This window comes from Plectropomus leopardus, chromosome 5 (genome assembly GCF_008729295.1).
Source record: "Plectropomus leopardus isolate mb chromosome 5, YSFRI_Pleo_2.0, whole genome shotgun sequence".
In the NCBI taxonomy this organism is placed as follows: Eukaryota; Metazoa; Chordata; class Actinopteri; order Perciformes; family Serranidae; genus Plectropomus; species Plectropomus leopardus.
In genome coordinates this window covers 30,549,860-30,561,468 of record NC_056467.1, presented here as the reverse complement: position 1 = coordinate 30,561,468, position 11,609 = coordinate 30,549,860, and the positions used below count along the sequence as shown (strand labels likewise).

The 11,609-nt window shown below is 37.3% G+C and overlaps 2 protein-coding genes across 2 annotated transcripts in view; one reads left to right on the top strand and one right to left on the bottom strand.

Moving 5' to 3' along the window:
* The first annotated feature begins 4,711 nt into the window (after window positions 1-4,711).
* On the top strand, window positions 4,712-7,707 carry sae1 (SUMO1 activating enzyme subunit 1). Its single transcript, XM_042487024.1, has 3 exons — window positions 4,712-4,905; window positions 5,939-6,050; window positions 7,486-7,707. The coding sequence occupies exons 1-3, from the start codon at window positions 4,805-4,807 to the stop codon at window positions 7,705-7,707; spliced, it is 435 nt and encodes a 144-aa protein (XP_042342958.1). The 5' UTR covers window positions 4,712-4,804.
* Window positions 7,708-9,171: 1,464 nt separating this feature from the next.
* Window positions 9,172-11,609, bottom strand: part of LOC121943504 (pannexin-1-like) — a 12,588-nt gene continuing 10,150 nt past the window's right edge. Inside the window, exon 7 of the mRNA XM_042487023.1 lies at window positions 9,172-9,199. Within this exon, the coding sequence (XP_042342957.1) occupies window positions 9,172-9,199 (28 nt within the window). The remainder of the gene's footprint in view (window positions 9,200-11,609) is intronic.

Sequence of the window (11,609 nt, the reverse complement as noted above, 5' to 3'; positions counted from 1 at the left end):
TTTAAAAAGGGACCCTTAGGCGTTTGAAAGTTAAAAGTTAAAGACAAAATCCTAGAGCTGAAAAAAAGAAAACGGTCTTTGTTACTTTGTTATTCTTGTCATGCATGCTAGTTAGTGCAAATATGTATTTTTTGGAAAAATGTTTGAATGAGATGGAAAATAAAGTGATTTTGATGAAATATCACTACTTTAAGGTCAGATGTGGTTATGTTTTTGGTCTGATGAAAGCATCCATTCCATATATTGTGTTCAAAGACTGCTGGAAATTTGAAAATCAATAATTTCTGTTTTTACAGCTTCTGTGTTGTTTTCTTTAATACTCATTGCCAAAATAAATACCAAATGCAACTATTTTATATTGGTATGCTCTTTTCCTTAGCCAAAATTAAAATCACAAGTCCCTCCCTAGTGCTTACATTTTCCTTTTACATAAAAAAGGTAACTTTACTTTTTGAATCATTATGCAAATGTAAATAGAAATGTAGCTGGACCACCAGCAAGTTACTGCAAAATGTAGATCACCTTTAAATGGGCAGTCACACATAGATATGTTGGAAAATTAGTTAATTGTCATTTATTTTCTGATGTATCTAGGCTAAAATTATAGAATTTAATGATTTTTATTTCCAAAATATGACCTTTAGTTTCCAAATTGCAGTTTCTATCTTCACTGTCCATTTGGGGTTGAACACTTTCCCCTTTATCAATTAGTTCATGTGCCAACTTTTTAAACATTTTATAAATTATTAATAAGCTCCTTGCCATTATGTTTTGCATTTTAAAACAGGAAAAAAAAACTGAACAATTGTTATTTATGTAAAGTATAATTTGAACGCTCAAAACACATCTAATCTTTGAATAAACACTGACCTATTAACCTTTTATAAACAAAACATTTATTTCCTGTTCTTATACTATCATCTTCACTGTGGTGCCCCGACACCATCAATATCTCATCATGGAGAGTTAGTGGAGTGGAGAATTTCTCTGGTGCAGTGAAGCAAATTGGTGTAGCAACAAGTTTAATTACATGTCATTTACTCCCCAACACATACATGTATGGTATACTTGTAAGAAGACTGGAGACCGTCTCACAATAGGATCACTCCAGCTGCGAATGTGGGCCAGAGGCGTAAAGTAGAGGATAAAATGTGGGGCAATGAACCCTTTTCTACTTCCTGTAGGGAAGAAAACATGATTGGATTTACAGAAGATACAAAAGCATTTTTTAATTTATTTTTATTTTTTGCCATATCTAAGATCTAAAAGGATTAAAAAGGCTTTTTTCCCCCCTTTTTTACAATTTTGTCTGCATTCTTTTCTGTGTTTTTCAAATGCAAAGATAGTCTTAGCTGTGCATAAGAAGATCCCACAGCCATCAAAGCATAAAAACATGCATTGTATCATTTCTGGGTGTCATTCTGGGCTTTTGCTTTAGAATTTATGATTTTTGCTATTTTCCACCTGATGATGTCATTTTCACCATATCTGACGTATGGAGAAAATAAATGCTATTTCCACTGGGTGCACTGTCACAATCAATGTTGCTGCAAATCACTGACATATCCCAGGCTGTGATAATCAGAAAAAAAATCAAAATGAAATAATCTAAAAACATGATGTCATCATGACAAAAAACTGTCATTTAAAGGGTTAATATTCTGACAATTAATGAATATTTGATATTTATGATTACAACTGATGCTGGTTAAAATGTACTCAATGAAAGTAGAAAATAATATTAATGTATAATATTCTTTAAAGCTTGATTTTGAAAAGCGCATATTGTGTGCAGAGCAATAGGAGTGTGTGTAATATTAAAGCAGGCACTAAAGGGTTAACTTAAGCAAAGTCTTTTGTGCAGGACTTTTTCTTATAGCAGGGTATTTCTGCGGTGTGGTATTGCTTCTTGTACTGAAGTAAAAAAAAACAACATCTCAGTTCTTCAACCAGCAGGTGTCACTTTACTCTAAAACAAGACAATAGAGCAGAAATGTTTGTCATCAACCTGCAGACATCTTGTCTCAGAATCATTAGATGTGTAAACAAATCTCTTTAACTCAAACTCTTAAGTTGAATTTTTAATTTTACTGTGTCTGTTTGTCATACAGTGTATACAGTTAATCTTCCAGTGCTCATGCATGAGAGCAGGAAAAGGAAAGTCTTCTTTTTTTATATATATATAAAATTAATCTCTTTTTTTGTATCTAAATAAACAAGCTAGACAAAATGATGGAAATGTTACACACGGCGGCTGAATACAATTCAGCCATCATTAGTTTCATTATTTACAGTGTTTACTGTGTTGTTCCCACTGTGACGGGTCAAAATGTCTTCTGTGAGGACAGCATATTATGATCATAACTGTTCTACATTCAGACTGCTGAACTACAGCATCAGTCAGTGACATTACAGAGATGTTACTGCCATCTACTGGTAAAAAATAACACTGACTGCAGCTGCTTCAGCTGACAGCCGGTCAGTTTAAAAAGTGACATGAAATATTTTAAATACTTACCAAAGCATAAAGCCATGGTACAAACTAATAATAATAATGATAGAGGGCATAAAACTAATATGATATAATACAATATAATATACAGATCCTCTCTGATCCTTCAATCACAGACAGAATGTATAGGTGATAAAGGTGTCACACCACATCCAACAAGTTTCTGCATATTACAGTGAATTAGTAGGAAATCTATACCGATTTATTGTTACTATAACAACAACAACAAAAGTTTAAATCATGTTTAAATTCAGCGATAATCTGACCTCTGAGAATGACATAAATAATATCTAAAGTTTACTAATAGAGAATTATCAGCAGATAGTTACATGTTTTGATCATTTCTCAGGTGGATGAAGTTTGGGACTGAAGTTGTTCTTTTTCTTATTAAGGCTTTGAAAGTTCACTTGCAAAAGAATCCTGAAACTGCAATAATGGGAGTAATCTCTGGAGATTTGAGACATATATATTCTGCTTCCCACTGCCCTGCTTTCTTTCCTTTCGCATTCTCCCTCTCTCTCTCTCCCTCTCTCTCTCTCTGCCAAATACACACCTCACACTCAACTGCCATACTGTGCTCAGTTGAGTCTTCATCTTCCTGTAAAGCAGACTTAATCTTCTGGATGCACAGCTGAAATGCTGCTGCTTCACATCAGCCGTCTGCTCTTGGACAAACACCACCAGGGCTGAAAGGACACAACGTTATTCATCTGCTTCACCAGCATTGATATCAATGTTGTTCTCCCGCTGCCTGACTTTGTTTTATTTCACAAGAGGCTATATGTCTGCGAAATAGAAATCATACGCCAGGGATACTCAACTTAGAGGCAGCGGGCCAAATCTGGCCCCCGATAGGATGCCAGGTGGCCCCACAATCATTTTCTAATTCACAATAAAAATAAAGTGATTCACACTGGGATTTGTTTTTGTACTTTCAGTATAAATAAAGTGCGAGAGTGCATAAACCAGAATCAAAATAGAGCTGTTAATAAAAAAAAAAGTGCAAGTTGAGGATCTCTTGCAACCCCCAGCAGAGGTCCTAGCTAAATCCTTAATGCCCTAAAATTATCCTAAAATCCAAGAAATGTCCTAAAATCCAAGAAATGTCCCTATCCTGCTGAAAAAAAACAGATTAACCAGTTTAAGATGGTTAAGCTGGTTGTTTTTTCAGCTTGTTTGACAAGTTTAAGGCATATTTTTGCATAATTTTTGATGGTTTAGGTGGTCATACCAGTTTGTGATGGTCATTTTAACTGGGTTATCCATTGAAGTTCCTGTAAGATTGAAACCAATTTAATGTCCTTGAGTATGGAGAAATAACAGCTTCATGAGGGGGAAGCATTAAAAGCAAAAGGCATGAATCAGTTAAGTCTACTTGTCATATGTTATGCATAAAGATAAATATGCGCAGCTTGAAAGGATGGTCACACCAGCATGTCAAACCATCAAATACCAACAAGAACTGAGTCAGGACCATCTAAGACCATCTTCAACCAGTTAAAACCAACTAAAACCAGCTACCAGCATAAGCTGTTTTTGGTTGTTTTTTCAGCAGGGCCAGAAATGTCCTAAAATCCTTGAAACATCCTAACATTTGAGAAATGTCCTAGAAGTCCTAGAAACGTGTATGGGTCAGCTGTGGCTGGCCCCTGGCCCCCTGTCATTTTTCAAAATTGGCCCCCAACGCACAGCAAATTCAATATTACTGTCATGTACACATTTGCCCTGCTGTACCTAGTCAGACCTGCAGTTTCTTCTTGGCAGCCTTGATCTTATGCAAGTTGCTCCACAAAAGACCAGGGTGCACGGGGCCAATATCTGGTATGTGTCTGTCTCACAGTAGACCAGGACTCATAGACAGACAGCTGGTGGACATTTGTCCCACTTTCACTATGGCTCTCTCTCTCTCTATATATATATATATTCACGTCGTTAAAAATAGTGAAGTCAGTCAGATTATGTGGGTTTTCCACAGCTGGTTTAAACTGATATATGAGTCACCTTAATGGTTAAAAGTACAATCCAAAATAAAATGACATTTACCAAACCCACACATTCTGAACGAACACATTACAAACTCTCACATAAAGTAACATGCATTTTGGAAAATAGAACAGCAAACGAACTACTCAGTCTAGCACTAGGCATGATGGGAGGAGTGAGCCGTTCGGGTAACGTCATCATTCAGCGTCCATTCAACGGAACCGTCGCGGCAGTTGAAACAACTACACCTGAAGCTGCACAAAAAAAAGCCTCTTAACATCGCGATTCTCGTCTTCGGAGTGATCAGAAATGATCGATATGATCGAGAAGGAGGACCCGGTCATCAGCGAGGAGGAGGCGGCTCAGTATGACCGTCAGATCCGACTGTGGGGGCTCGATGCCCAGAAGAGGTCAGTTAGCTCAGTTAGCTCAGCAGGCTAACCGGGGCGGCGGGAGGTTTGAGTCCAGACTCACAACAAAGTGTTTGTTTTTAATGAGCTTTTTTTATTATTAAGTGATAGGTGGGACACCGTCTTGAAGTAGACAGAGTGGAGAGTATTCATTGAGAGTGTTGATCATTGCAATGGTCGGGATCTTTGTATTGTGTCCATACACACTGTTGTGTTTTGTGGGCGCATATACTGTATATATACACAGGTCAATGACGTGTGTCCAGTTGCATTATTTCCTTTTAAAATAACTTATCTTAACTTAACCTTAGCATAAACAAACTAAGAAAATTATTAAAAATTGTATTGTAATGATAGTAAATTCAAAATGAAATACTATGGCATGATTCTATGTATTAAACCTTTCTAATAAACCAAAATCGAAAAATACCAATAGTATATATGTGTGTGTGTGTGTGTGTGTGTATATATATGTATGTATGTATATATATGTACACACAGTGAGTGATCACATGGCACTTAGTCTTCAGGTTATATGGATTATAATTCACTCACTCATTCAGATAAAGCAAGTGATCACAGGACACGTAAGCATTATGATAACATAATTAAGAAAACAACACTTGAATGCTCCATGTAAATGATGCACACAAACCCCTAAAGATGCATGTAATTGCTGCAGAGATGGCTTTTTTGCTAAACCAGGCCATCTGTGCAGTAGAAAGACGCAAACACTTTTGAAATTAGTGCTACGTGAACAGAGGAAACACTACTTGGAGATCGTTGTTAGTGTTGTTTTGGTATACCTATATATAGTTGATGAACTTGTCTCTCCATGTCTACAAGCATCTTCTGTGCAGAGTTTCTTATTTGTAACGAGACCTGCAGTTCAAATGAAGGTTCATTAACTACTTGGTTGTAAACACAACCCACGCAACAAAAGGTCATGTTCCAAAGCTTACAGTCAGCAGCAATCAGATTTTTCCCAATATGACGTTCAGTCTACATGTTTGTTTGGTTTTGTTTTTAATAGGTTGCGAGGGTCCCGTGTGCTCCTGGCAGGTTTAGGTGGTCTGGGGGCTGAAGTTGCCAAGAACTTAATCCTGGCTGGAGTTAAAGGACTCACTCTGCTGGATCATGAACAGGTACACATGCTGACACAGTGCTTACACAAAAACACGCCTGGGTGCCCTTTTCCCCCCTGTCCTCTTCAGAGTCCTCTGTTGCCTACAGAGTGGACTTGGGCTTCAGCTTAAATTTAGAAATCTTCCTTTTCAGTTTCAACATGCGTGACACAAAGCCCATAGAAATAAGTGAAGGGTAAATGGCCTTATGTGGCAGCGTCTATCTTTGCAGTTCTGTATGTGTACTGTATGTCCACTAGATGGTGCCTGTGGCAAAGTCATAGTCTTCGCTCGTTTTCACTTTTCATTGAGAAAACAGTTACTTTGCATCGATTTTATTGTAACAACATTGGAAATTATATTGAATTTTACCTGTATCATTAAAAACAAATTTGACTATAAAAGATGGTCTTGAGCATATTTCTTAGAGTTATCAGTCCTCTAGGATCAAAGAGTGAATTACAGTGTGTGCACAATGTTGCATACATGTCTGCGGTGTTATATTTTCACAGCTCACATGTGTTACAGCAACTGTGCAGGTTTGGTGTGTCCTTACATGTTGGGGCCCAAAGAAAGATGTGATATCTTTTCATGGGGCCCAAAATTCCCAGCAGAGCCCCTGATTCTAATAACAGCTTAATTCTGGGTTGTTTGTGTTTTGCTCAAGGTATTTTTAATACTAATTACTTTATTTAACATTTATAGTAATACAAATACAGTTTTTTACAGATGTAATTGGAAAAATACAAGATGTGATAACGTGAAACGATAACAATGAGTAGAATGATAAATATTTGAAAATATGTGTTTTAACCCGTTAACAGGCATTGTAACCATACACTGACTTTTTTTGCGATCAAATTGCTGTACTTAAAACTGTATTAAATTCTATTCTGCTATATTACATTGACTATTTATTTTTTGCCATACATTTTGTACAGATTCTGTTACTAGGTTTATTTATTTATTTATTTTTTTCAAATTTACTTTTCTTTCTTTTTAATTATTTGTTAATTGCTTACAGGCACTTTTTATAAGTTATATACTCAGATTTTTTCCTTAATACATTGATGCATTTTGTTAATATGTCATACTGCCTATAATGTTATTATATGAAAAAACAGATCAAACCTAAATCTAAAAAAAATCCATTGATGTCTAATACATGTTAGTTAATGCTAGAATTATGACACGATAGGATACACTTTATTGTCCCTGTAGGGGAAATTTGTTACCCTCAGTCAACTTGCTTGTTGACTTGTGTACTAGCTTCCTGTATGAGTCATCTGAAAAAAAGTTTTACAGATGCATCTCTTGGTGTGACTGTTAAAGGGTTAAAAGAATGGAAACAGAATTTCCGGTGTATATAAATGCAAACTGGATGCATAGAGTAAATTGTCTTTAGCTAAATCCCATCACATAGTTGCATTCTCGGTATTTTTTGTGTGCTCACCAGGTGTCAGAGGAGTCATGTCGAGCTCAGTTCCTGGTTCCGGTCACTGCTCAGGGTCAGAATCGAGCGCAGGCGTCTCTGGAGCGAGGGCAGAACCTCAACCCGATGGTGGAGGTCCATGCCGACCAAGACAGAGTGGAAGACAAACCAGATGACTTCTTTCTGCAATTCGATGCGGTGAGTGGACATGGAAGTGCATTCAAGACAGAAGACAGCTGCATTTAGATATAGCAGTATCAGAGTGTAGATGGGACATTTTAGAGAGAAAGTGAAGGATTTGACTTAGTTCTGGCATATATTGAAACATGTTTAATTAAGGTTTGCTTTCTAGAGATGTTCTTCCTCCAGGGGTACTTAACCCTTTGAAATCTGGAGCAACATCACATTTCTTGGGCTGTTTTCAGACACCCTTTTAAAAATATTTAAACCTTTGAACTCGGAACAAATTGGTGCGATTTCTTTCAAAAACATGGGAAAGGGCCAATAAGAAATATAGTAGGAGATAAATAAATTTCAAGAAATTAGTAGATTTAGAAACTAGTTTGTAAAAAAAAAACGGGAAAATGTATAGGGAAAAGAGAAAAGGTTAAGGAAAACTATATATTTATTATTATCATAATTACATCTGTAAAATTCTGTTACAAAATAAATATTTTTAATCACTTTTCACATGTTAGGCAAATTCCCTTATACTTTTTACTAATTTCTTTCAAATATTTGGGTCATTTTTTCATTCATTGCTCCTAATCTTCCTCCCATGTTTTTGAAAGAAACCAAGCCAATTTACAGTCTGACCAGTAGATGTCACTTGTAGCACAAATTGTTCATCAGTAGCGCTACTATTCTGCTCCATTAGGCTTCAGGACCAAAACACCTGCATTATGTTATTTCTCTCAAGTCCTGCAGTAATGGCATCCACTTAGCCTTATTCTTTAAACTGTGTGTAATTGTGACATTTTGTATTGACTGAAATGTCTTTCTTAGGACTGTTGTGTGATATAAGTAGCCTGTTAATTACATAATGAGCACAGCTGGTGTTTGAGGGCCTGTGTTTGCCTTATATGGTCCTGTAGTGTTCACAGCAGTGGGCGGAGAATGACCTTTTTGGTGTGCTATTAAAAAGCTTCACATTTATGTGATACTTTGCTGAAAATTCAGTTGTGGACGACAAATGTCAAATGAACATGGCAACCTTGCAAGTGTCATTCTGGGCCTTTGCTTTGGAATTTGTAAATTTGACTGTTTTCCACCTGATGACATAATATTTTACCATATGTGGCATATGGAGAAAATACATGCTATTTCCACTGGTTGCACTGTCACAATCAACGTTGCTGCTAATAATTGACATATCCCAGTCTGTGATAATCAGAAAAAAAAAAACTTTGCACATAGTATATTGAAAATAATTCATTATTATATGGTTTTTCTTTCCTTTTTTTTCATCTAAAAACATTGTGGCATCGTGACAAAAACCTGGCATTTAAACAGTTCAAATTCTGAAAATTGATGAATATTTGATATTTATGAATAGGACTGATGTTGGTTAAAAAGTGAAGTTAATGAAAATAGAAAATCATATTAACGTATAATATTTTTTAAAGCCTAATTTTGAAAAAGGCATTTTGTGTGCAGAGCGATACGAGTGTGTGTAATATAAAAGCACCTCCTTCCCCAGCCAGGGGCTCGTTAGGTGATGCAGCACACCTGGACAGATCTACAGAGGGAAAAGGGACAACAGCGCCCAACACATACAGCCGTAACACTGAATAAAACCATTTCAGGACAGGGCACGTATTGTAGCAGCTACTGCGAAAATGTTTGGTTTGTCCGTTCAAGGCTACTGTAGAAATATGACAGACAAAGTGGACGAGGAACTGCTCCCTATGTAGATATTAACAGCTTGTTTTACGGCAACAAAAATGACAAAGATTCTTATTTCCACGGAATTATACGCTACAGAAAGTATACAAGTTAGATTATATTCCGACAGTTTCTGACAGTATGATCTCATAAATCCTACACACTGAGCCTTTTAAAACCAGCGAAAGACAACATTTACAATAACACGATACCCCAAATCTGAAATCAACATCCAGTCTCATATCATGGTGCCAGTATATCGATATATTGCCACACCCTAGATGACTGTATTATTAGCATTCTCACAGGCTAGATCTCAGTTTTATCAGTTCTGAATGTATTTGAGCACCATTAGAGGAATAACAGATTTGTGTCCCCCTCCTGTTGTGTCTGAATTGTCGGCAGTCTTCCTCCCTCTGGGGGTGCTTAGTGAGGGTCAGGAGGAGGGAGAGCGATATGGGAGGAAGCTGGAGGAAATAGCAGCGAGACGAAGTGAGGGCGGGATGAGATGGATGTTAGTAGGACAGAGGGAGGGGTGAATGAGAGGTTCAGAGAAGAGAAGGCAGGACAATTCAAAAAGCTTGAGATAAAATACAAGCTGGAGAGCAGAGGGGGGTCTGTCTCTCATCACTGTGATCTGCTTCCAGGGATGTATCTGTGTGAGAGGGAAGATGGCGGGTGATTAAAGTGAAGCGGCTGGAGTGTGGTCACAGTTTTCAGATGAGAGGCCTAATTTCTGTACTGAGAGATGACATACAATAAAAAAACACACTGTCTGTCTGGGTACTTGCAGAGTGCCACTTGTTCTCTTTGTTTGCAGTACTTTTTTTTATTTTTCAGCTGTGGTTCGTTTTGGTTTCTTACAAGAAGGAACAGAAAAACACAACATAAATAAAATCAGGACAGGCCAAGGATTCGTTTCTTTTTCTTACACTTTCAAAACGGCTGAAAGCTAGGGGTGTTGAAATGATCTGTTTCTAAGATGTGGACATGGGCCATTCTGCATCGATTATACTCGGGTAACATTGCTTGTTGATTTTTCAGCTGCGGATGGAAAATCAAGTTCTACAGTTCATAAGAACTCCCTGTTAGCAACCATTCATTTAATATTTAAACATTTATGTTCACATTAAAATATTTTCTTTTAAGAAGAAGAACCTTGTTTTTCTGATTCTCTCCTCACAAACTTGTTTCTGGATCAAATAATGCTCGCAAATCATTTGTAGGAAAGAAAGACGTCACAGTTAATGGCAGTAAGAGTAGTAGTAGTTCTGGCACTTGTATAAAGTGAAAATGGGACATTTTGTTTTTCTGGTGAAGTCTTTGGAGGTACGCTGGTCCTTGACCCTGGTCAACCTGCTGCTCTGTGGGACTCTGATGCATCAGTCTTATCAGTGAGCTTAGCGTGTTTTGGGTGTGCTGGACTGGGTCCGCAGGATAAGGTGGACCCAGCCCACCAGCAGAACACTGTGTCTCTGTTGCCTTCGCCTTGTTTGGTGGTTTATTTGGGGAGATGAGCTATCATTTGTCTGTGGCTGCTGCTGCAGTAGGTGTGTCTCGCTCAGTTTGGCAGCTGATCGTTGTTTACCATTTGTTGTTGCACAAGCTGAGCAGAAAGTTACTGATGGATTTGTTTTTGCAGCCAATTTTCAGAAGTAAGATATGTCCGTCTTTTCCCCTGGGGATTAAAAGCAAGATCGATTGATGTTTTCTGTTATTGTAAGCTGTTTTAGTGGTATGCTGATGGGAATTGAAATGAGTGGCACAAAAGCAAAAGATGGAAGAAGAGGAGGAGGTGCCGACAGACCGACACAGTGGGAGTTCAGTTTCATACGTTTTCATTTTTAGAAATTAAAGGTGCTAATCTTTAAAAAGCTAATCTTGCAGTGAGTATATAAAGAGTACAAGTTGAGAGAAGTGGGTGCATACAGCTGTGCATCTCCGCTCATGTAGCAGAAACAAAAAGACGTGATCTTTGTTTCTTCTTCTTATTTGGTTCCTTTTGATGGAATCTCTCAAACACTATTTGCTTAACGACTGTTAAGTTCTTGTCTTGAATTAAATCCTTTTTGGCAATAAATTGTTAATGTTAGGACACAGAAAGTTAGAATCTAAGTTGCAGAAGTTGCAGAAATAGTCTGTCAGATTTAGATGTATCTCTGAACGTGAATAGCTGGAAGAACGGACCCTTTGAAACCTGAGCATATATTTGATTTCTTTCAAAAACAGGCGACTAAGAAGAGAAGGAGAAGGCAACAGGCAAC